General features: G+C 44.1%; 2 protein-coding genes and 1 pseudogene across 6 annotated transcripts in view; 1 reads left to right on the top strand and 2 right to left on the bottom strand.

The window, feature by feature from the left end:
* Positions 1–4,134, top strand: part of Slc31a1 (solute carrier family 31 member 1) — a 36,887-nt gene extending 32,753 nt beyond the window's left edge. For both annotated transcript variants that reach the window (XM_012949731.2, XM_045136382.1), the window contains one exon: positions 866–4,134. In XM_012949731.2, coding sequence (XP_012805185.1) covers positions 866–1,067 — 202 coding nt within the window. In that variant the 3' untranslated portion in view covers positions 1,068–4,134. The remainder of the gene's footprint in view (positions 1–865) is intronic.
* Positions 4,135–7,003: 2,869 nt separating this feature from the next.
* Positions 7,004–25,652, bottom strand: Cdc26 (cell division cycle 26). Of its 4 annotated transcripts, none has more exons than XM_045132760.1 (4): positions 25,517–25,591; positions 23,282–23,388; positions 21,986–22,107; positions 7,004–7,642 (listed from the first exon to the last, which is right to left on the bottom strand). In XM_045132760.1, exons 3-4 carry the CDS (start codon positions 22,064–22,066, stop codon positions 7,466–7,468), a joined length of 258 nt encoding a protein of 85 aa, XP_044988695.1. In that variant the 5' UTR covers positions 22,067–22,107; positions 23,282–23,388; positions 25,517–25,591; the 3' UTR covers positions 7,004–7,465. The 4 variants fall into 4 exon arrangements, with proteins under 4 accessions (XP_044988695.1, XP_044988711.1, XP_004662771.1 ...); XM_045132776.1 differs by lacking the exon at positions 25,517–25,591 and adding an exon at positions 24,924–24,942; XM_004662714.2 differs by lacking the exon at positions 23,282–23,388 and having other exon boundaries at positions 25,517–25,652.
* On the bottom strand, positions 12,487–21,850 carry LOC123453320 (annotated as a pseudogene).
* Positions 25,653–25,691: the final 39 nt, after the last annotated feature.

Below are 25,691 nucleotides of genomic sequence, written 5' to 3'. Positions count from 1 at the left end.
CACTTGCCTGTGAAACTTAAGGACCCAGGTTTGATTCCCCAGAACTCATGTAAGCCAGATGCACATGGTAGCATATACATCTGGAGTTCATTTGCAGTGGCTAGAGGTCCTGGTATACCCATTCTCTCTCTAATAAATAAAGTTCTATTTAGCCAGCTCTAGCTTTTTGTTGTTTACAGTGTCAGGCTGTGCTAATATCTATGTTTTGTCTGAGGAAGTATTTGGATGACTTGGTTTTTCCCAGATCTTAACAAATGTTTTTGAGGTTTAGATTTTCATAGAAATGTTGGTCTTAAAATTAGATTGGACCATGGGAAATCCTAATGGCCAACATCCTGCTTTTAAGCAAACGATATTATTCTCCTCAGTAAGCTCACATCAGTAAACTTACTGAGGCCCCAAAACATTGTGTGACCTGAGGTAATGCAGGAAATGAGTATTCAGGTCTCCTGGTGCCAGATTCAATTACTTCTATGATACCATGCAACTCTCAAATTGTAACTCCATTTTTTTAGACTGCCAACTTTTCCAAGGTGGAAGTTCTGGAAATGTCCAAGCAAATCAGTGTGAGAGGGGTTAGTCTTCTCTTTCAGGAGCTCAAATGGAGATAAATCAAGATTATTTCTCCTCACCCTGCTCCTGAAAAAAGATGCTTCCTACGGACACATGACCATTTCTGGCCAGTGCTTATGAACCTCACAGTCTATTGTGTTTCCTTTTAGGGACCAGTACACACCAGAACACACTTAGCCATGAGTTGCCAGGGTAGTCATGAGGCAGTCTAGTTGAGGCAGGGCTCACCCTTTCTCCTGGTCTGCAGGTGCTCCAAGTCTGATTTTTGTGTCCCGGTTTGTTTACTTCCCAGGCAGCAGATGCTGAGCTTCCCCCACCTCCTGCAGACAGTGCTACATGTCATCCAGGTGGTCATCAGCTACTTTCTCATGCTCATCTTCATGACTTACAATGGGTACCTCTGCATCGCCGTAGCAGCGGGGGCCGGGACAGGATACTTTCTCTTCAGCTGGAAGAAGGCAGTGGTAGTGGATATCACAGAGCATTGCCATTAACATCAGACTCCACATGTGGCCTTATCGATTGCAGTAGGAAGCAGCTCAAGACTGGAAGACATGATTTCCGCCCCAGTTACCCCTTCTTGCTATACACACACAGATCCACACACACCTGCCAAATAGAGGGTTAGTTTTAAAGTCCTTTAGGTAAAGTGGTATCTTTTCCTAATAAGCTGAGATTCCCATTTCTCTTGAGAAGCTGTCTTTGAGATATCTTTTCCATCATCATCATCCTGGAGTACTGTTGTCTAATTTAGCTTCCTAGTGAATGACTTATCTGCTTCTTTTTAATCTTCTGGGTTTTTCTGTTTGTGTGTGTTTTGTGTATTTTTTTTTTTTTTTGACAGTATATGAATTTGGTTGGGGGCATGGGTTCTGGTCAGTATAGGGATTAACTCGAGCCAGGATTGATGGTCATTAGGGACATTCTTGCCCAATCAAACCCAGGATTCAGACTTCAAATGTTCCAGTCTCTGAATTCAACAAGTGGGAAATACGCTATGCCTTTCTCTAGGTGTGATGTGTTGCACCAAAGTCTGGATGAAGTGCAGAGGGTGGTTTGAGACTAAATCAGGCCTGGAGCTTGGAAAGTGTGTATTCCTGGGGTGCTCACTCATCAACTTGTGTTCCCACTTAACATTTTTATTAGGATGTTTGCCAATCAAATCAAAAAGGGACAATCAATTTGAGAAAATAAAAATAGATATTTTTAAATAAAACCATTGGTGTTTTACTTCGACTTGGTAACTTGGTTTGTCCCAGTTGAATGAAACAAAAAAGTTTGAATTGTTTTTTTCCTATGATTATTTCATGTGTCTGCCTCCAGACCAATGATTTTCAAACTTTAATGTACATTAGAATCACTTCAGTAGCTTGTTACAACACTAGTCATGGAAGTCAATCCTTGAACAACCCCCGCCCCACCCCAACTTGGCATTTCTAAGTTCCCAGGTGCTGCTGCTTCTGATGGTCCAAAGGACCACTTAAAGAATCTCGGCTTTAAACATAGGAGTTAACCCTGTGGGGGCAGGAGAAACACCTGGTGTTGAGAACAAGAACTTGAATTGCTGGCTGATGTATGTCTCAGGGCTGCTGGTCAATACTTAATCATTCCACAGACATGTCTTCAACTCCAGCTATACATGTGCCCATACACAGTACTGCAGCCAAAGTACACTTGTCAGCATGTATGAAGTCACTAATCCTGACAAGATCTGGGGCTTCTTGGAAGCAATTTGAAGGCTGAGAGACCTTTGATCTGCATTGCAAATCATCCAGTCATGGGCCAGAAGGGCAAAAGCCCAGTTTTCTGTTTGCAAAGACTTAGGGTGTGGTCTGCTAATGGCCAGATTTTCCTCAGCCCGCTGCATCTGTGTCCACTATGTAAGTCCTTGTCCTCTGTGACCATCTTTATTACTCTTGGGGGCTTAAGTAGAACACAAGTGGCCAAAACTTCTTTCCTCCACAAAGAACTACATTGGATTTTTATTATGTTCACTGCAGTCTTATTCCCAGACTACCTCTTTATAGTGATTCTTCCTATGCTAGTCTGTTAAGTCCTGACCTCCTTGGTGCTAGATCCTATTGCGCCTCAGGGCATGGGAGAGAAAACAGCTATCCTGTTGGCCTTTGTTGTTTTGAAGTTTGTACTTTCTCTGTGGGTGCCAGTTAAATATTGGAAAACAAGGATTGTGTACTTCTTTGGCTTTAAACCAAGAAAGGGTTGTGAGCCTACTGGAGAGGGAACTTTTAGCACTTTGCCTTTCTCAGTTCATCCCTCATAGTGCAGCTTCTTAGCATAAGTGGAATGAATGACAGGTACTGACAGAGCCCAACATTAAGTATAAATATTCTACTGTTGTCTCAGAAGCCAAGGAATAGTAAAACTATGAGGAATGAGCAAGAAACAATGCTGAGTAGTGATCTGGTGCTCTCTGAAAATCACCTCACTTTGAGCTGCTATAAAATCCCTTTATGCCCAGAGGCCAGGGATGTAGCTCTGGTGGATTACTTGCCTAGCATATACAAGGCTCTGTATTCCATCCCCAGCACCCTAAAAATAAAACAGACTATCTTCCAGGAATAGGACTTGATGTATCAGTGAATTAAGAAAAATTGAAGCCAGTTAAGACCAATACTCTGAATTTGAAACTTAAGAGAAACTTCATCCTGGCACAGGTCTTCAGGGTAGAGACAATCTCCTAAAAAAAAAAACCAAAAAAAAAAAAAAACCTGAATTTTAGAGATCCCTAGACTACGTTACCAGAGGATGAGGGTAGTGAAAGAAAAGCTTAAATGTCACCTTTCTTAAGCTTTTGGATGTAATGATCTATTCTCTTTCAAATACCTAGCCCTTGAGTTTGTTTTGGTTTGATCTATTCACTTTTCCTCCTTCCCTGTTCCTGTGTATGAGAAGACTATGTCCCCATTTCCTCAGCCCCTGCTCTCTCATATTTTCCATCTTTCAGTCTTTTATCCCACATAGTCGACTGTATTCAGCCTCCCTAGCCCTCTTGATGCTGTGCTGTGGATACAATTACCAATTAGAGATTGGTATTTCTAAACCTGCTGGAGACTTCAAGAAAGAAGTGCACCACACAAATGTCTATAAGGCCAGGCAAAGGGTCACCTAGTACCTCCCCCTAGGTGCTGACTACAGCCTGTGATGGAAGAACATTCAAAACACAAATTGCCCACAAACGTGGAATCCTCAGGAGATTAAAATTTGTCTTCACTACTCCTGTGGGTTATCCAGAACTCCCTTAAAGGCTGTGGGTACTGGGTTGGGTTCCAGTCAAGGGGTTCCTTATAAGGATCTGGGGAATGGGGCAAGGGGTACACATTCATATCACTGGATCTTGATCCTGCCCTCTCCAGCCGCTTCTACTGAAGATGCACCTAAAATTGCGAAGTCTGCATTTGATATAATGCCTTAATCACTGGGTCTACAATTCGTGTTGACTGTTCGAGATTGTAAGCTCATGAAGAGCAGTATGGATATAGTAGGAATGTTTCAATGGTGTCATGTGTAAAAGAACAAAATAAATATTTTGATTTTTGTGGATCTATGTGTGGCTTTCTACACAGAGTAACATCCAAATACATTGTTCTGTGGAGAGTGGTCCTTATAATAGCTTTTAAGATGTCAGAGCCTCAAAGATGGCAGGATCCTACCAGATCTCTGGAACCTTGTACACAGGAGACAGGTCTTTGTGAAGCTCCAAGTTATTCAATATGCCAAGATTTCCTAATTTTAAAGCTTAATTTTTGCCACATCATAATCCCGTGTTTATGTCATTAAGCAGAAAGCTCTGCGCTGGGCCTCTCGAAAATTCACTGCCAAACCCGGCGCCACTGTTATTTGCTCTTCCTGCTGGCTCCCAGTGGCTACCTGCCATTCAGCACCACTCCTAGTATCTTTCTTAGGGTTCTATAGAAAGGCAATAATAGTTGGGTCGGGTGGTACTTACCTGTAATCCCAGCAGGCTGAGGCAGGGTGATCCTGTGTTCTAGGCCAGCCTGGACTATGGTGAGCCCTACATAGTGTCATCAAAAAGTGAAGGGCTGGGCATAGAGCTTAGTAGTAGAATGCTTGCCTAGTACACCTAAAGCCCTGTGTGTTTAATCTTCAGCCCCACAAAGAGGGAAAAAGAACAGTAATTGCATTTATTTGAATTAATCATGTAGATGTTATTCCACACAAAATAAACATCCAAGCCATGGTCTATTTTTATTTCTAGCCTTTAAGAAAATGAAGGCTTCTGTATTATGCATGTGTGTGTGCCTGTGGAGGCCAGAGGACAACTTCTGCTGTCATCTTTAGGAATGCCAATCATCTTTGAGATAGGGTCTCTCATTTTCCTGGAGATCACCAATTAGGCTAGAGTGGCTGGCCTGCATGCCCCCAGAATCTGTTTGCTGTGTCCTCAACACTGGGATTATAGGCCCATGGCCACCACATCTAGCATTTTACATGGGTACTGGGAAATTAACTTGGGTCTTCATGCTTACAAGGCAAACACCTTTATAAACAGCAAGCTAGCTTCCTGAGTGGGTAATCTGGAAATGAGCAGATCCTAAGATACAGAATTGATACATGTGATTTCATCTGCTCTCTTCCCCCCCATCCCCTCCAAAAAAAAGATTTACAGCTGCAATAAGCCCTTGTTTACTGATGAGTGATTGTTTCATTCTGTTAATAACATTCTCTGAGGCCTGAAAACAGCAACTTCTCTCTCAACATCCCACTTGACCAGACTCAATTGAGAAACACTAAGAAAATAAGGTAGGAAGGTTTAGAAGAATTTGTTTGGAAGCCACACATGGTGGCACATGCCTTTAATCCCAGCACTTGGGAGGCAAAAACAGAAGGATCACCATGAATTGGAGGCCACCCTGAGACTATAGTAAATTCCAGGTCAGCTTGGGCTAGAGTGAGACCCTACCTTGAAAAATAAAAAAATAAAATTTTTAAAAAGCAGACTGCTTGTGTTCAGATCTCATCCCTACCACGTAACAACTGAGTTCAAGTTCACCTTTTGTAAAATGAGAATGATGTGCCTTCACAGGAACTAAGGATATCTGCATGAAGCACTCAGTAGTGTCACACACAGCCGTCTTAGTGTCACCTGTTAGAGGCACAAAACCATGGAGACTCGTTCAGGGGAGTTGTGATAGGATGAAGGTAAAATCTGTGCTCCTTGGCCTTTGCAGTCTACAGTAACTTGATTTTATTTACAGCCCCAGTCTTAGGGAGTTTTGCTGCTGTTTTTAAGAGTAAAACAACAGAATTAAGAGCCTGTTAACATAACTGAAAGAATAACGGTTTTGTAGGAATGTCTGGAACAAGCCAGGCTTGGTCGCATATGCCTTTAATCCCAGCACTTGGGAGGCAGAGGTAGGAGGATTGACATGAGTTCAAGGCCACTCTGAGACTACATAGTGAATGCCAGGTCAGCCTGGGCTAGAGCAAAACCCTTCCTCAAGAAACAAACAAACAAAAAAAGTAAAGTAAAGTTTGGAGCAAGAAAGGAAACTATCCTCTTCTATCCCCACTTTCCCCACATTTTGTCACTCAAACTATCCAAAAAACGCAAGTTAAGACCCAACCAAAGGGTCTCTGGAACTTTTGGTTCTAGTTCTTGCAACCACAGCTGGTGTTGTGTCATGGAATTTTAGAGAGAAAATAGGGCATGCTTCAAAATGATACCCAGCTGCTCTCAGATGGGTTCCTGTTGGAAAAACCCTTAGGCAAGCTGAGGAACATGAATTCCTCCTGTTGCCGGTGCACAAGGCCATCTGTAAGTGGATCTGGCACCTACAACTTGTTCAGATTTAGTCACCAGACTCCTTTCCACAAACGCAAAAATCTTTGTCCTTCTTGGCAACATACAACAGCACATGTGTGGAGATCAGCGGGCACGGGCGTGGGTCCTCACCTTCCACCTTGTTTAAACTGGGCCTCATTTCACCACTGTATGTGCCAAATGACCTGGCCCACGAGCTTCTGGGAATCCTGTCTCCACCTCCTATCTTGCCACAGGAGTGCCAGGATTACAGATTTGAGCTGCCTAGTCTGGCTCTGGGGTTCTGGGGATTCAAACTCAGCGTCTCACATTTGCATAGCAAGTCCTTTACCCACTGAACCCACTCCTCAGCCTGGTTTTTGTGTTGCTTTATTTTGTTGTGAGGCAGCATCTTTCTCAAGCACTAGCTGACCTGGGATTCATTATAATCCCAGGGTGGCCTTGAACTCAGTGATCCTCCTACTTCTGCCTCCTGTGTGCTGGGACTAAAGGTGTGCACTACCACGCCCAGCAAGGTTTTGTTTGTGAGACAGGGCCTCACTCTGTAACTCAGGCTGGCCTCAAACTCATGGCTATCCACCTGCCTCAGTCTCCCAAGTGCTGGAATGATAGCCATGAGCCACTATATTCAGGCAGGCATCTTTGTTTACTGCACATGGTCAGCTCTCAACAAATACACACTGAATAAATGAGTTAAGTGAGGCACAGGGCTTAATGGGAGGTGCTCAATGTTCAGTCATTAGTAAAGAATTATGTCACCTTTTGTAACAACGACCTATCAAAACCTGGGGGTCAGCCAGTGCTATCATGTTATGAATGTCTCACATTTTTCCAAAAATATATTTATTTTTAAAAACAGAAATCAGGTAAGCTTTCCACAGTCAAATTTTTGAGAGACAAATCAGAATTTGGATCCCAGCTTTGCATGAAAGTTGAAAAATCTTCAGTAATTTCATGCAGAAGTTATTTCTCCTTGCAGTAAGGAAAATATTCTGCTTGGCTCCAAGCACTCAATTTTCTAAATTTGGGTGGTACTGCTGCCATCATTTTATTCCATTCCAGGGCTCCGTCGCACAAGAGAATCCATCTCTAAAACTCAAAGCTTCCAAATTGAGATGAGCGGTTGTTGGGCTTAGGTTGGGGTTTATAACCAATTCGATCATTAATCATTTGTTCCCGGCTCTTGGGGTCACTGCTGAGCCCAATAGCTCCTTCTCCATCACTGCTTCCTACAACATCCACCTCTTCCTTCTGTTTCTTACGAGTCTGAAAGTATAAAAAATTTAGGAAGTGAGGCAACCTTTTTTTCTTTAACTAGCAGATATTTATCTAACATCTACCATGTACTAAGTATGGGAAATGGACAGGGTCAGGGCCAATAATAAACCAAAAATCCGAGGGTTAAGACAATTACAAGAGGGATAAAAGATAAGGCCCTATGCATCAGGATGTCACAGTCTCAAAGGGAAATGGCCATACGGTGCTCAGGGCTTTGACGGAAGGAAGCTCACAGAGAGACACAAGAAAGAGTGAGGAGTGGGAGGGGTGGTGCGGGAGCTCAGAGGGAGCTCCAGCTGAGTTACAGGATACGGGCAGAGAGAACAAGCAAATAATATGACTGGCAAAACAGTGACACTGAAACCTACCTGACTGGCTCCCAAAGATTGCAAGAAACACTTAGAGAGGTTCAGACTATCTTACCAAAAGGTCTGAGTTTGGGAACTTCATTCTGGTTTTTTCAATATTTTAATTTTTTTTTTTCAAGGTAGGGTCTCGCTCTAGCTGAAGCTGACCTGGAATTCACTATGGAGTCTCAGGGTGGCCTTGAAATCACAGCAATCCACCTACCTCTGCCTCCCGAGTGCTGGGATTAAAGGCGTGCGCCACTATGCCCGGCTTAAATTTTTTAATTTTTATAACCCTCTGGGAACATTTAAAACTTTTTTAAACTTAAATTTTTTTATTATTTTATTTATTTGATAGATAGAGAATAGGTGTGCCAGGGCCTCCAGCTACTGCAAACGAACTCCACATCCATGTGTCACCTTGTGCATCCAGCTTATGTGGGTCCTGGAGAATCGAACCTGGGTTCTTTGGCTTTGCAGCCAAGCACCTTCACTGCTAAGCAATCTCTCCAGCCCTAAACATAAACTTTATTTTAATTTTGTGTTTATATGAGGTGTGCGTGTATATGTGTACAGATGCATGCATAGGCCAGAAGAGAATGCGGGGTGTCCTCTGCTATGCTCTTCTACACTATTCTTGAGATGGAGTCTCTCACAGAATGTAGAGCTGCTACTTCTTTTCCAGACTGGCTGACCAGGAAGCCCCAGTAACCCCGTCTCCATCAGCAGTGGGGATACCGGCATGCATGGCCACAACCAGGGTTTAAACAAGTGCTGGGGATCAAACTCAGGCCCTAGTGCTTACACAGCAAGTGTTCTTACCCACTTACCCATTGCCTCACCCTTTATTAATTAATTAATTAATTAATTAATTGTTTGTTTATTTGAGAGCGACAGACACAGAGAGAAAGACAGATAGAGGGAGAGAGAGAGAATGGGCGCGCCAGGGCTTCCAGCCTCTGCAAACGAACTCCAGACGCGTGCGCCCCCTTGTGCATCTGGCTAACGTGGGACCTGGGGAACCGAGCCTCGAACCGGGGTCCTTAGGCTTCACAGGCAAGTGCTTAACCGCTAAGCCATCTCTCCAGCCCACCCTTTTTTTTTTTTTTTAAAGTTAAAATTTCCTTTTTTATTCCTGGTACCACTACTACCTCAATTCACAGGGCAATAAACCTAATGTAATGGAAAGAGGCTAGAAGAGGCTGCAGAGCTACAACAGATTAAGAGACTTTGGTGTACATCCAACTGACGCTACACTGCATCAACCAATAGCTGCACTTGTTGCAAACTGTGGCTGTGGCTGTCCTGAACAGGAAGGATTTCCTGTTTAAACTAAGGAACCTTCATGCCAATAGGTCATTATTTCCTTTGTGACAGACTTTTAGGGTTCTTCTAATGTATCTGGGACAACTGTCTCAAAGTAACTTGTAGCTATCCTGGCAACTCTCACCTAAGTATGACAGCAACATAGTGAGAACTTATCCAAAAAACAAAGAATTCTGTTACCATTTCCAGAAACACCAAGAATTTGACCAAAACTTCTCGGTTCATGGGTCCATAATTTGACTGCTGCTGTCCGCTCTCATAGTCATACAGTTCTCACCAGCAGTATAATCACGCCAGAGACAAAAATTCCTTCACTGTCACCACGATATCTACCTTCTCAGTTCCCATACTGTGGTGCTGTAAGCAGTTCTACCTTCAAATCCACAGTGCCACCACAGCATCCACCGTAAGGTGTTGGCTCTCCTATCAACACCTCCACCAGTACAGTCTCTTCTTCTATCAAAACTACCTTCATGGCCGGGCATGGTGGCACACGTCTTTAATCCCAGCACTTGGGAGGCAGAGGTAGGAGGATTGCCATGAGTTCAAGGCCACCCTGAGACTACATAGTGAATTCCAGGTCAGCCTGAGCTAGAGTGAGACTCTACCTTGAAAAAAAAAAAAAAAACTACCTTCACCACTTCCATACCCATGGCCACATGTACCCTTGTGGCCTCTTAGTGGTCTGGTGGAGTGCATCTTGTGTAGAAGGCCTTTTCCATGTCACAAATATGTCAATCATATGGCCTTTCTGAACAATTAGTTATCAACTGTGTCATACAGCATCACAAGTTATAAGCAAATCCTTTCTTCCACTGTCTTCCACAATTACTGTTTCCAATCTTGCCACACATTTCAAAGTAGTCTCTCTCTCTCTCTTTCTTTCCAAAAGGGTCTTACTCTAGGTCCAGGCTGACCTGGAATTCACTATGTAGTCTCAGGCTGGCCTCAAACTCAGCAATCCTCCTACCTCTGCCTCCTGAGTGCTGGGATTAAAGGTGTGTGCTACCATGCCCAGCCTCAAAATAGTCTCTTAAACTACACTCGTCTGAACTTAACTCCACCAACAATCTTTTTCACCGCTGAGTGTGCATGAGGCTCATATGATCCTCTCTAAAAGTTACTGTGTGTCTACCAACCTTGTGTGGTTGGGTACACAAAAGTAACAAGGCCAAAACTCATGAGCATTTTGTTTGGGAGGGAGGGGTCTTTTATTACCAGACAGTATAGCAGTCAGCTTCTTACTGGTGGAACAAAGCAGCTGACCAGAAGCACCTTGTGGGAGGAAAGGGTTTAGTTCAAGCTTACAGTTTCCAGAAGAAGCTTTATCATGGTGGAGAAAGCATGATGCCAGCTCATCACATATATTCACAGCAGAAACAGACGGGAAGGGAGGAAGGGGCAGAGAAAAAGAGCAGTAAGAGCAAGCTAGCTCTGAACACAGAGTAGGGCTGGACTCAAGGTCCACCCCTCCACCCCCCACAGTGACACACTTCCTACCACAGGGCTCCACCTGCTGCAGACTAAGTAGGAAGTGTAAATACATGGGGGACAATTATATCCAAACCACCACAGTGTACCTCATCCCTTCAAATATTCCCTGAACTGTCATCTGCACTTTCAAAGCTCAGATCTGTAACATTTTTTCAACTTTGCTGGTTACTTTGACTCATGGCCCTTCTCCATCTTGTGGCAGCAATGGCTGGAGTCATGTTGGGGGTGACCAGACAATAGTGTTTATTGCCATTCTGAGATCATACTTGACCCTTCCAATTCAAATTCAATATGCAGATGAAGAGGCAGGCTTCATTTTGCCTTTGGACAAAAGGTTGGACTCTTAAGTGACTATGGATTTCACAAAGTATGTCTTAGTTTGATAATTTTCAAAGATTAAAATGCACCCCATAACTACCATTGCCTGACTATAAAGATGATGCAAATAACAGGAAATTTCTCTAAAAATGTGAGTAGATTCTTTATCTAGAGTTCACACTGGAAGAACTGCTCAGTAGCTCGAATCACTGGAATTAGCACCATTCTAGACCACCTACTCACCAACTGTGTGCACCTCAACTCCAACATCCAAGGACTACAGTGAATCAGATACAGGACAGGCTGAGGACCCTCTATCTAGAGTGTTTCAGTTTTCAGATTTTAGAGTACTTGTATTCAGGTTGAGCATCTCTAAAAGATCCAAAATCTAGAGTACTCAAAAATCTGAAATTTTCTGAAGCTACCTTTAATTGTAAACAAAACTGATCACACCTTTATTTTATGTACAGTACAATCTGACACATAAAGAAAAATAGATTCATGCTTAATATCCTCTTCTGTCCACTTGGAATATCATTGACTACCTAGCAAATCATCTAGACATTAAAATATCTATATAAAAAGACCTATACAGGAACCAAACTAACAGCGGTCCCCAAATAATAGTTTTTCTTCTTACATAGTTAAAGCAGTATGTTAATGGGGAATAAAATGCAGGCCTGACAGTGACTGCCATTTACAAGGAAGACTAAACTTTGTTTTGTCTTGTTTTTTTGAGGTAGGGATTCACCCTAGTTCAGACTGACCTGGAATCCACTATGTAGTCTCATGGTGGCCTCAAACTCACTGCGATCCTCCCACCTCTGCCTCCTGAGTGCTGGGATTAAAGATGTGCGCCACCATGCCCAGCTTAAGACCAAACTTTTGCTTTCAAGTAAACAAGTTAACTTTACATGGTGCAAAGCCTGTCTTGAGTATCATCCACCAAGCACCTAAGATGAAAACAGCAGGAGTACTATGAGAAGTTACATTCTTTTCTTTAGAATTTAGTTCCACAATCTGTATGAACAAGGTCCAAGACACTGGAGAGACAGCAACACTGCCTGGAGGGCCCTGATACCCAGGGATGCTCTGGGGCACTTTCCCCACTTTCTTCTGTGAAACCTGCTTTCCTACTTACCCTGGTCCTTCAGACTCATGGTAGACATTCAGCAGGCTGTGGGTTGTAACGTTCAGTTCCAAGTTTTAGGGAAACCCAAGGGTAACTTCCCATCTACATAGATATTCTCAAGGTATGAAGGCTATTCTGTAGGCTGCATTAAATAATGGCTCCTATGGAAGAAAAGACTCTGCCTCTCTTGCAAGAGAATTCTGCATCCAGTAACTCTAGTCCAGCTGCCTCTGTATCTTATGTGCCCTGTATGCAGCAAATGAACCAAATATTTCTGTGTTCTTCTTGTTCTGACCAAAATAATCTAGAACCCCTCCATCTGGTCCAAACAAGTGTTTCATTATTGCATGTTCCACTGTGTAATCCTCATCTTCGTCCTCAGGGTAGGCTTGTAATACACTCTACATGCTCTGGCCACTAACTTCATCTCTTCTTTTGTGCCACACAAACCAACCAGTTTTGGAGAAAACTCACATAATTCGCAATGGCTCCTTTTGTGTCCCTCTCTGGGTCAACAGTGATGAACAGTGGAATTACTATCTATTTCAGCCATGAATTGAATCAGTTCTTCTGGACAGATATTAGGGAAATAAGCAAAGACAAAAAGAAAAATAAATACACACTGACCCAGGTAGTCCTTGCCAATTTTGGGCTCTCCAGTGTGAGTTCTGAGGGAAAATGGTCTCCCAAGTAAAGAAAGGACTTTGATGCTTCCCTGTCTTCTCCCTCTGGCTTTTCTGTCCTTTCTTGAAGTATTTCAGGCCAGTGATAAAGCTCTTCCAATGGCAAATGTGACTGCAGACAACTTCTAGGAAACAGGCCCAGGCTTTGAGGGGAGCTCTGCTGCCCTTGGGCTCAGCAGCCCATCAGCCCAGAGGCCCACCTCAGCTCCTCCTGTTTGATGCAGAATGGTTGCAGCGAGACTCTGCTGGCCCTGAAGCCTGAGACCACGAGGTAAAGGACACTAAAGCCAGCTAACCTCGACCATGGGCACTCATACCAGCCTTGCCATTTCCTGATTACACCTTTCATGTGACAAATACGATGAACTTCCTGATTAGTGTCTAGTTTATCCTATCTTATCCCAAGTATCGTTATGAAAACAAGTTCTAGGAAGCAAAATGAGGGAGGTAAAGAGAAGGCTCAGTGGGCAACAGCATTTGCTGTACAAATGACACTGAAAGAGCCTAAGATGGATCCTCAGTACTCATGTAAAAAACTGCCTGAAACCCAGTCCTGAAGAGGGCCAAGACTGGAGAACCACTGGGACTCACTGGTCAGATTAGAAAATAATGAGACACGCATTCTTTGTCCTCCACACACATACACATGTGCATGCACTATATATGCGCATACCACACCACATATACACACATGCACACCAAAAATCTTTTTAAGCCTGTGGGTGTGGTGGCGCACACCAGCACTTGGGAGGCAGAGGTAGGAGGATCGCCATGAGTTTGAGATGACCTTGAGACTACATAGTGAATTCCAGGTCAGCCTGGGCTAGAGTGAGACCCTACCTCAAAAAACAAAACAAGGGGGCTGGACAGATGGCTTAGCAGTTAAGTGCTTGCCTGTGAAGCCTAAGGACCCTGGTTCGAGGCTCGGTTCCCCAGGTCCCACGTTAGCCAGATGCACAAGGGGGTGCACGCGTCTGGAGTTCGTTTGCAGAGGCTGGAAGCCCTGGCACGCCCATTCTCTCTCTCTCCCTCTATCTGTCTTTCTCTCTGTGTCTGTCGCTCTCAAATAAATAAATAAATAATTTAAAAAAAAAAAAACAAGGGCTGAAGAGAGGGCTTAGTGGTTAAGCACTTGCCTGTGAAGCCTAAGGACCCCGGTTCGAGGCTCAATTCCCCAGGACACACGTTAGCCAGATGCACAGGGGGGCACATGCGTCTGGAGTTCGTTTGCAGTAGCTGGAGGCCCTGGCATGCCCATATTCTCCCTCCTTCCCTCCCTCCCTCCCTCCCTCCCTCCCTCTCTCTCTCTCTCTCTGCCTGTCACTTTCAAATAAATAAATAAACATAAAAAACAAAAACATTAGAAAAGAAAAACAAAACAAAACAACTCATCTTGAGCTGGGAAGATGGCTCAGCAGTTAAAGGTACTTGCTTACAAAGCCTGCTGGGCCAGGTTTAATTGTCTAGCACCCATGTAAAACCAGATGCAAAAAGTAGTTCATATGTCTAGAGTTTGTAGCAACAAGATTCTGGCATGCCAATATACCTATGTGTGCAAACCCATGCCCACCCACACACAAATATTTTTTTGAAAAAGAATTCATCTTAGCTAAGCATGGTGGTGCATAACTTTAACCCCAGCACTCAGGAGGCAGAGGTAGAAAGGTCACTGTGAGTTTGAGGCCAGCCTGGGACTATTATAAAGTGAGTTGCAGGTCAGCTTGGGCTAGAGTGAGACCCTACTTTGACTCAAACAAAAACAACTCATCTTTGCCAGCCATGGTGGAACAGGCCTATAATCAAGAGGCTGACCAAGAGGACCATCATGAGCTCAAGGCCAGCCTGGGCTACACAGTGAGACCCTGTCACACACAAAAAAAAATAAAAGACAAAAAGCCTGGGCTGGGGAGATGGCTTAGTAGTTAAGGTCTCTGTCTATGTATCATGGCAAGCACATGATCTCTCACACACATAAACACACACACACAAAATCAAAAAAAATTATATACATGGTGCTATGTGAGAGCTACTGAGATAAAGGCAGCATGGATAAGAATGACATATATGGACTGGAGAGATGGCTTAGCAGTTAAGGCACTTGCCTGTAAAGCCAAAGAACCCAGGTTCAAATCCCCAGGACCCATGTAAGCCAGATATACAAGGTGGCACATGAATCTGAAGTTTGCTTGCAGCGGCTAGAGGTCCTGCACACCTATTTTCTCTCTCTCCTCCTCCCTCTCCCAGTCTCTCTGTCAAATAAATAAATAAATAAGTTAAATATATTATATAAAAAAAAGAATGTCATATCTAGCATATTTGGTGTCCAAAGAGCCCTCTATACCAGGAAGGTGACATTTCAATTAATACTGGATGAAAGGACAAGCAGCAGGCCAGGTGTGGTGGTGTGCACCTTTAAAAGCAGCATTTGGGAGGCTGAAGTAGGAGGACTGCCATGAGTGTAAGACCAGCCTGAGCTACAGAGTGAATTCCAGGTCAGCCTGGTCTAGAGTGAGACCTTCTCCAAAATGAGAAAAAGGGCAAGCACCCCAAGCAGAGAGAAGCTGAAGGAGGATAGGAGAGAGCTAGCTTTTTTTTTTCTTTCAGTTTTTTGAGGTAGGGTCTCACTCTAGCTCAGGCTTACCTGGAATTCACTATGTAGTCTCAGGGTGGCCTCAAACTCACGGCAATCTTTCTATCTCTGCCTCCCAAGTGCTGGGATTAGCTTTTTTAGGGCAGTTTTACTTAGAGATTGAGACTTAGAATCAAGACATGCCACCCCACATGCCGTCTCACCCTAACAAAAGAACAGAACTCTTGACAGAAATGGCACACATATGATTAAGGCTGATCTACAGCGCCCCCTGTTGTCCACAGTCTAGTGGGCTACCTAGACAGATGGCCCAGGTAGGCTGGCTCTGGATCCGCCCACCAAACCTACCAACCAATCAGGTCTTCCCCTTCCCTATAAAGGCTCCAGCCCTGCTCCACTCCACTCAGCTTAGCTGTTTTCAGGCTCTGCCACTCAGTTCCGCCTCTCTTCCTGTGGGCCACAGGTACACACCCGAATCTGGCTTCCCCTCCGGGAGTGGGGAGAACATAAAACTGTTTCTTGGTCTGGGAGAACTTTTTTCTTTGCCTGTTTTATAGTTTGGAGTAACTTCTCACTTTGATTACATGAACGATTTTCCTCCAGTCTCTAATCTACCATGTGCATATTTTCCTTAAACCCCAGATCTACTACACGGGTGCTCTCACTAACTCCACCTGGGTAATTTCTTTAAACTTGGGGTAACCATGAGTGTATCTTCATTTCTTATTTCTTCATTACTTATTTCTCCTCTAAATCTCCTAGTCTCTGATATCTGGCTCTCATTTTTTTCCTTCAGCCTCGCCTCTTTATATATTTTATTTTTATTTATTTGAGAGAGAGAGAGAGAATGGGCGCATCAGAGCCTCCAGCTTCCGCAAACCAACTCCAGATACATGTGCCACCTTGTGCATCTTGCTTACGTGGGTCCTGGAGAAACGAACCAGGGTCCTTTGGCTTTGCAGGCAAGCGCCTTACCCACTAAGCAATCTCTCCAGCCCACCATTTCCCTCATAACTTCCCTTCATGGAAAAGCACATGACAAAAGCCATGCAGGTTCCTCCTAAGTCTCTCCACATAAGTGCCTAGATTCTACTTTCCAAGTGCCAGCAGTTTTACTCTTATTTTCTCTTGAAAAGCCTCAGTTTCTCATAAGTCCACATGCTTGCAGCTTTAGCCTAATCTTTAAAGGCCTTAGTTTTTCTTTTTCTTCTGGTTTATTTTTTATTTTATTTATTTGAGAGTGACAGAAAGAGAGAGAAAGAGACAGAGAGTGAGAGAGAGAATGGGCGCATCAGGGCCTCCAGCCACTGCAAACAAACTCCAGGCACATTTGCCACCTTGTGCATCTGGCTTACATGGGTCCTGGGGAATTGAGCCTCGAACCGGGATCCTTAGGCTTCACAGGCAAGCGCTTAACCGCTCAGCTATCTCTCCAGACCTTAGTTTTTCGTAAATCCCAAAATCTTCCTTAATAAACCCCACAATCTGTGATTTTTCCCTAAACAAACTTAGTAATTCATAATTTAGCCTTGAGTCCACCTTTACTAATTTTTTATTAAAAGTAGAACAGAACCCAAAACTTGGGGTTCATAAATTTGGGGGGACTCCATCCTGTAACCTGGAATCCTGAATGAAAATATGTGCAAATGCCACAGAAGTGATCAAGAGCCTGGTATGTTTATGGAAGCCAGTGTGTCTCGTGTGTCAGTGTGTCTGAGGAGGAACTGGAAAGGGCTAGAACACAGAACTTTGGAAGCCATGGTAAAGAGTACATATTTAGGGGCTGAAGAGATAGCTCAGGGGATAAAGTGCTTGCCACACAAGCATGAATAGCTCAACTTGGATCCCCCGCATCTGTGTTAAACCAGACACTGTAAGCAGTAGCGTCTGTGATCCCATTGTGCCTAAGAGAAAGGAGGTGAAGGCAGAAGAATTGCCCACAAGTTCACTGGCTAGCTAGTTTGGCAAATTCAGGGAAGAGACCCTGCCCCAAGACAAGGTGGAGGGCAAAGACCAATTCTTGAAGTTGTCCTTGTATCTCCACAAGTATACTGTGGAATTTGTACACTCACACTCCAACATGAACACACACAATATACATCCAAGCACCACACATGCCCCAACATGGCACACAGCCATACTCACACAGAAGTGTAGATTTGAGGCTGGGGAGACAGCTAAGTAGTTAAGGGCACTGCTCATAAAGCCTGCTGATCTGAGTTCAATTCTCCCCAGCATCCACGTAAAGCTAGATATAAAGTGGTGCACGTATCCAGGGGAATACCAGGCTTGTGAACCTATTTCTAGGTAGAAGACAGAAGATGGCACAGTGGTCAAAAGCACTTCTTGCAAAGCTTGCCAGCCAGGGTTCAATTCCCAAGATACCCATATAAGACCAAAACAAAAAGTGGAACAAGCCAGGCGTGGTAGCGCATGCCTTTAATCCCAGCACTTGGGAAACAGAGGTAGGAGAATCACTGTGAGCTCAAGGCCAGCCTGGGCCTACAGAGTAAGTGCCAGGTCAGCCTGGGCTACAGTAAAACTCTACCTAAAAAATTAAAAAATAATAAAATAAAATAAATTTTAAAAAAAGCTGGATGCAGTCGTGCACACCTGTAATCCCAGCACTTAGAGGAGGCAGAGGTAGGAGGATTGCCATGAGTTCAAGGCTACCCTGAGACTACATAGTTAATTCCAGGTCAGCCTGGGCCAGAGTGAGACTCTATCTTTAAAAAAAAAAAAAAAAGTGAAACAAGTGCCTGGAGTTTATTTACAATGGCAAGAGGCCCTGGCAGCACTCCTCAACCCCTGACATCACCAACCCCTACACACCTGCAAATAATAATTTATTTTTAATGTGGAAGAGCACAGACACCTCACAGTTGTCATCTGACCTCCATACATGCCGTGGCATGCCCATACATACATACACACATAGATAATTTTTTCAAGCATGGCTTTGATTCCAGGTGCAATAAACTATAGACAAGAGGGATGAAATGTACTGAAAAAAATCTCTGGGCTGGAGAGATGGCTTAGCGGTTAAGCGCTTGCCTGTGAAGCCTAAGGACCCTGGTTCGTGGCTGGATTCCCCAGGACCCACGTTAGCTAGATGCACAAGGGGGCGCACGCATCTGGAATTCGTTTGCAGTGGCTGGAGGCCCTGGCGCGCCCATTCTCTCTATCTGCCTCTTTCTCTCTCTCTCTGTCACTCTCAAATAAATAAATAATAATAAACAAAAATTAAAAATCTCAAAAATCACTCCAAGACTGAAGAAAGTGATGGCTTAGCAGTTAAGGTACTTGCCGATGAAGCCTAAGGGCCCAAGTTCAACTCTCCAGCTTCTACATAAGCCAGATGCACAATGTGACACAAGTAAACAAGGTGGCACATATGCACAAGGTGGCGTGCTCTCTTGGGAAAAAAATGAAAAGGCCTGTCTGTTGAGCTTGCCTCCAAAAAAGAAAAAAATTCCATATGCTTGATGAGAATGGGCTACAGAGAGAGAAATGGAGACAGACCTTTTAGAATATGACTAAAATTGAACAAAGAGAGCTGAGTACAGTGACTCATGCCTTTAACCTCAGTATTTGGAACGCTGAAGCAGGAGGGTTTCTATGAATTTAAGGGCATCCTGTGCTACAGTGAGCTCCTGTCTCAGGAAAATAAAGAAATGTTGTACAAGGAAACAGTTACTTAGAATATAGCCATTAAGAGTGGTGATGAAAGCCGGGCGTGGTGGCGCACGCCTTTAATCCCAGCACTCGGGAGGCAGAGGTAGGAGGATCTCCGAGAGTTCGAGGCCACCCTGAGACTACATAGTGAATTCCAGGTCAGCCTGAGCCAGAGTGAGACCCTACCTTGAAAAACCAAAAAAAAAAAAAAAAAAGAGTGGTGATGAAAAGATATGAATAGATCATAAATATCTAGAATCAAAAGACTGACAGACAGACAGACTGCATATAAAGGGTGAGAGGGACTGGGAGGGAAGATGCAGTAACAACTGCTTGACTCCTGTCTGAAGCAGCTAGAAGGACATTAAGAGGGATGATGAAATGGCTGGTTTCAGCAATAAATCAAGAGTTTTTAGCCTGGCGTGGTGGCACACACCTTTAATCCCAGCACTTGGGAGGCAGAGGTAGGAGGATCACCATGAGTTCGAGGCCACCCTGAGACTCCATAGTGAATTCCAGGTCAGCCTGGGCTAGAATGAGACCCTACCTCGGAAAACCAAAAAAAAAAAAAAAAAAAAAGAGTTTTTGTGTGTGTACGGTACTGGGGATGGAATGCAATGCCTACATGCTAGGCAAATACTGTAACACTGAGCTACATCCACAGTCCTTGCCAATTAATATTTTTCTTTATTTATTGGCAAGGAGAATGAGGATGAATGTGTACCACTTTGTGCATCTGGCTTTATGTGGGCACTGGGGAATCAAACCCAGGCTATCCCACCTTGCAAGCAAGTACTTTTAACTGTTGAGCCATCTTTCCAGCTGCCCTTTAAAAGAAAATTATTTATTTATTTATTCATTTATTTACAAGCAGTGAGAGAACACAGAGAAAAGGAGGTCACCAGGGCCTCTTGCTAGTACAAACTCCAGATGCATGTGCCATTTTGTGCATATGGCTTTACATAGGTACTAGGCAACTGAACCTAAGCTGTAAGACTTTGCAAGCAAGTGCATTTAACCACTGAGCCATCTCTCCAGTCCCCTTCTTTAAAAACTAAAACTAAAACTAAATGTAGGAGGCTGAATAATGGCCCCAAGGCTATTATTCTTATTCTGGACCCTATAAATACTGTCTCAGATTTTTCTTTGGGTGGGGATGTTGACAGAGGGTATCACTCTAGCCCAGGCTTATCTGGAACTCACTATGTAGCCCCAGACTTGCCTCCAACTCCTGGTGATCCTCCTACCTCTGCCTGCCAAGTGCTGAGATTAAAGATGTATGTATACTGCTATGCCTAGCTGTACATAATTTTATAATAAACAAGCTGCAAAGATCTGGGGATTAGGATCTTGAGATGGAGCATTACCTTGGATTATCTAGGCAAACCCTAAAAGTACCCTAAAAAATAATTACATATATTTATGAGAATCAGAGGAAATTTAACGCAGAAAAGCAGTACGTATATAACTAAGAAGACAAGACTGAAGTGATGAGGTTACAGACAAGGACAGTCACTAGATGTTAGAAAAGTCAAGGCAGGGCTGGAGGGATGGCTTAGCGGTTAAAGCACTTGCCAAGAAGCCAGAGGACCCAGGTTCGATTTTCCAAGACCCATATAAGCCAGATGCACAAGGTGGTGCATGCATTTGGAGTTCGTGTACCAGGACTGAAAGCACTGGCGCACCCACTCTCTTTCTGCCTCTCTCTCGTTCAAATAAACAAACAGAAAAGTTGAGGCAAAGATTGTCCCTAGCCAGGCATGTGGTTTACGCCTATAATCCCTGCACTCTAGAGGTTAGGGCAAGAGGCTCACTGTCAGTTCAAGGTCAGCCAGGTCTACAGAGTAAGTTCTAGATCAGTTGAGGCTAGTGTGAGACCTTGCCTCAAACAACAAAAATGTTTCTCCCTAGGGAGCCCCTAGAGGGAGCATGTATGACCTTGTTGACACTGACTTCAGTAATACTGACTTCAGAGTGTGACTTACAGGACTGTGAAAGGAGGATTTTCTACTGTTTTAAACTTCCAAATTTATAGTGCTTTGTCATAGTAGTAACTAGAAACCAATACATTTTGTTTGAGATGCCTGTAAAGCATCCAAATAGATTTCAAATCAACTGTGGGTAGCCAAGTCTGAGGTTCCAAAGTATGGTGGTTTGAATGTAAAAGGTCTTCCATAGCCTCATAGTGTTTTTTTTTTTTTTAATTTGTTTATTTTTATTTATTTGAGTGACAGAGAGACAGAGAGACAATGGGCACACCAGGGCATCCAGCCATTGCAAACAAACTCCAGATGCATGCACCACCTTGTACATCTGGCTTCCATGGGTGCTGGGGAATCGAGCCTCAAACCTTAGCTTCTGAGATCAGGCAAGATCAGGCGTGTTCAGGGCAGTCTGGGCTACGAGCCTCAAACCTTAGGCATCACAGGCAAGTGTTTAACTGCTAAGCCATCTATCTCTCCAGCCCCTAGCCTCATAGTCTTGCTGGAGTAAATGAGGGTGGGCCTTGAGGTTTTTAGGGTGGGCCTTCAGGCTTTCAGCCCAGGCCACTGAGTGTGCAAAGCTAGCTTACTGAAACTGTCTCCTTGCTTCTGTGACAAAATGTGACACCCCAGCCACCTGCTCTGCCATACTGCCCCTGCCAAGACGAAACATCCTATTGACACTATAAGTTTCCTCTCAGAAGCTGCATGTGTGAGAAGATAAATGCTACACGAAGTTCAAACTATTAAAGCATGTCCTAAAGTTCTGAAAATGTACCCTTACCTCCAGGTCCTTCCGGATGCTCTCAAACTCTTCAATGTCATCCAGCTTTAGCTCCAGGCGTGTTGGTTTTCGTCGCAGCATGCTGAAGTTAGCACGAAGAGCCAGACCCAGTGAACTCTTAGCTGTTACAAATGGCAGAGAAGAAGCAAAACAGCTGGTGTCAGATCTCAGCTACAAACAGATCAATTCTTAAGCATGCACACTAAAGAGAATGACTCACTAAACCATTCATTTAGATTCATGGACAGACTTTATGACAACAGTCCCAACTACTCAGGAGGCTGAGGCAGAAGGGTTACCAAAAGCTGGGAGTTGGAGGTCAGCTTGGGCAACATAGGGAAACCCTGTCTCAAACAAAACAAAAAGGGAAGAAAAGGATAAATGAAGGAAGGAAAAAATGAATGAACAAAGAGAAAGAGGGAAGTTAAGAATCCTATTGTAATTTAAGATGAAAATTGGGGTGAGGAAATTTAGAAGCTCCTGCCCCAAAGTTATGTCCCGTACTACAACAGACTTTTATATTGGTTATGCCCTATGCTGCATAGACTTTCGTGCTGACACTGTAGTTTTTGTACTGTTTCAAGGCCATGGTTTGTATTGCAGCTTCTAACTTGTACTGAAAATTATTTTGTGTTTCTTTTTATCTCCATAACACAGCTACAAGTATCTCTCTGCTAATTAATCATTTGTTTCTGTTTTCTATAAAAATTGCCTATTTCATACTCAAGGTCTCTGGCACTAGGCCAGGGATTTGAGTTCTGAGACTTAGTAATAGTAAGACTACTCCAAGATAAAGTATATAAGCTCTGAACCACCAAGAATTAGAGTCCAGGCTTTGAAAGAGATTCCCTTGGGCCCATACTGGTGTGAAAATAAACTGATTCAGACTGGAGAGATGGCTTAGCAATTAAGGCACTTGCCTGCAAAGCCTAGGGACCCAGGTTCGATTCTCCAGGTCCCACCTAAGCCAGATGCACAAGGTGGCACATGTGTCTGGAGTTCGTTTGCAGTGGCTAGAGGCCCTGGCACGTCAATCTCTCTCTCAATCTCTTTCTCTCCTCTCCCTCTCTCTGTCTCTAGTAAATAAACAATTTTTTTTAAAAAAGGAAAATAAACTGATTCACCACTCAGTCTCTGGTGCCGTTCTGTGAGCCTTAGTTTCCCATCTCAATTCAGTATAAAGGGAGAGCAAGCAAATCATTAAATTTAATCTGTTCTATATGAAAACCACAGGCTATGGTGACTGTTTCTGAATGCTAAAGTCAGCTGGCTAAATCTCATGAAAGCTGAACTTACCAATTCACAGGATTATCTGCAGGATCTAACTAGGTCCTAAATGGATAAGTCATTCATTAAACAAACGCTTCCTGTGCTCAGCTACAGTTAAATGTCACCGTCACAATCTGTGGAGAAAACAGACAAGTGAACAGAGTACTCCCACACAGTGGGGTAAGAGCTCTGAAGAGGGTACTTCCACAGCACTGCACGAGCACCCAGTACAGTCCGAGCTGCATGGGAGTGGGCAGGGATGTCAGGCGAGGCTTCCTTGGGAAATGATTTCTTTTCTTTTTTTTAGAAATATTTTTTATTTATTTATTCATTTATATAAGAGATAGTGTGAGAGAAAGAAGCAGATAGAAAGAGAATGGGCACACCAGAGCCTCCAACAGCTGCAAACAAACTTCAGACACATGGGCCACCTTGTGCAGCTGGCTTATGTGGGTCCTGGGGAGTTGAACTGGGGTCCTTTGGCTTTGTAGGCAGTGCCTTACTACTAAGCCATCTCTTCAACCCCTGTTTTCTTTTGAAGGGCAGGCAGGCAGGCAGGCAGGGGCACAGAGGGTTGAAAGCATTCCACAAGATAATACTCATTAACAAAACTCCTTTTTGAGAAAACAAAAACTCCCATAGTTGGGGTTTAATATTAGTTGAAGATATCATTTTTATAGTCTTCACAGCATCCACAATTAGCAGTCAGTAAATGTTTGAATGAAACTGGCATCCCCCCCCCAAAAAAAACAGAAAGTGAAACAAACTTTTCATACTAGTTCCATACTAGGTTCTCCCATCCCCATTCTTTTTTGGGGGGGGGATGTTTCAAAGTAGGGTCTTGCTCTAGCCTAGGCTGACCTGGAATTCACTATATAGTTTTAGGCTGGCCTCGAACTCATAGTGATCCTCCTACCTCTGGCATACACCACCACTTCTGATCCATTCCCCTTCTTTTTTTTTTCACTATGTAGTCTCGGGGTGGCCTCCAACTCCTACCTCTGCCTCCCAAGTGCTGGGATTAAAGGCGTGCGCCACCACGCTAGGCTCCCATTCTTTATATTCTTATTTTACAAAAAGTCTTATCTTACAAAGTTGAAACAAACCATTTTATTTGGTTAACAATATCAGTCTTCCATAAAAATTACAAGGTGAACAGTAAATAATAATGATGCAAGTGAAAGTTCTGTCAAATAAGTAGAAGACTGCATCTGATTTAGAACTGGTAGACATCGGAAGTGGTGGAGCACGCCTTTAGTCCTAGGAGACTGAGGCTACAAAGGCCTGGAGCTACAGAGAAAGTTCCAGATCAGCCTGGGCTACAGTGAGACCATGCCTCCAAACATAAAAGATGAGGGAGAGAGAGAGGGAGGGAAGGAGTGAAAGAGGGGGAGGGGGAGAGAGAGAAGAGAGAGAAAACAGTTTCAAATGAGTAAGGAAGAAATAACTAGAAAGAAACTTAGCCTTTTCTGAAATCTGGAAGTCTCGCCACTAGAAGGCAGTATTGAGTAATGGTTACAAAAACTCACTGTGGGAAAACAGTTTCTAATCCCACTACGCTACAGATCTTGAACAGACTGATTAGCAGTCTCTCGCACCAGATCTCACTTTCTGTGTCTGTATCGTTATCATGTGACTTGATGACGTAAGCCTCTGGAACACAACTTACCATTTAGTGAGCATTCGAAGAATAGATGCTCTTACTGTAGCTGCTGGGGGTGGGGAGGCAGAGGGGGAAAGTCATGGGGTTGCAAATACCCAGTTCCGCAAATATCCTATCTTGACAATCTCCCCGATCCACCCCTCTTCACAGAGGGTTGAAATCCCGTTCATCTCTAACTGCCCAGCAATCAGCAGAGCACCGGGCACTGAGGAAAACTGCTTGTAGTTTGCGTGACGCTTCCCTGCCCTTCATCTCATCAGATACATACAATGGTTTAAAGACAACAAAATCAAGCACAAACCAAGCCGAAACTCTGCTTCTTTTTCTACTTTGGCGCTAGAGGGCTCTTCCAGCTTCATGTCTCGTCGAGGCCCAAATTCACTGCGAATTCAACCCAGTTCCATGGAGCCCCCGGAGGACTTCCGGACCATAGCGGAGAACAGCCCTAGTTCCCCAGCTCCAGGGCTGCGCCCGAGTCTAGCGCGAGGTTTCCATGGCAACACGGCTCCCCGCTCCGGGATCAGCGGAGGCTTCCTGCACGCCCGCATCCCTCGGTTCGCCCGAGTTCGGCCGCGAATCGCGCGACTCCGCGAACCTACCTGTTTTCAAGCGTCAACCCCTTCCAGGAACCTCGACTCCCACCACGACTCCATTGCTAAGGCACCTGGACTACACTTCCCAGAGTGCCCTGCGCCCCTTTTCCCGTAGAACGTCGTCTCGGCCCGCCGAGGGCCCCCCGCCGAAGCTGGGCTACTACGATTCCCAGCATGCCCC

This window comes from Jaculus jaculus, chromosome 1 (genome assembly GCF_020740685.1).
Source record: "Jaculus jaculus isolate mJacJac1 chromosome 1, mJacJac1.mat.Y.cur, whole genome shotgun sequence".
NCBI classification, from domain to species: domain Eukaryota; kingdom Metazoa; phylum Chordata; class Mammalia; order Rodentia; family Dipodidae; genus Jaculus; species Jaculus jaculus.
Note: the sequence above shows the minus strand (reverse complement) of the source record. Positions and strands in the feature narration are given on the sequence as shown.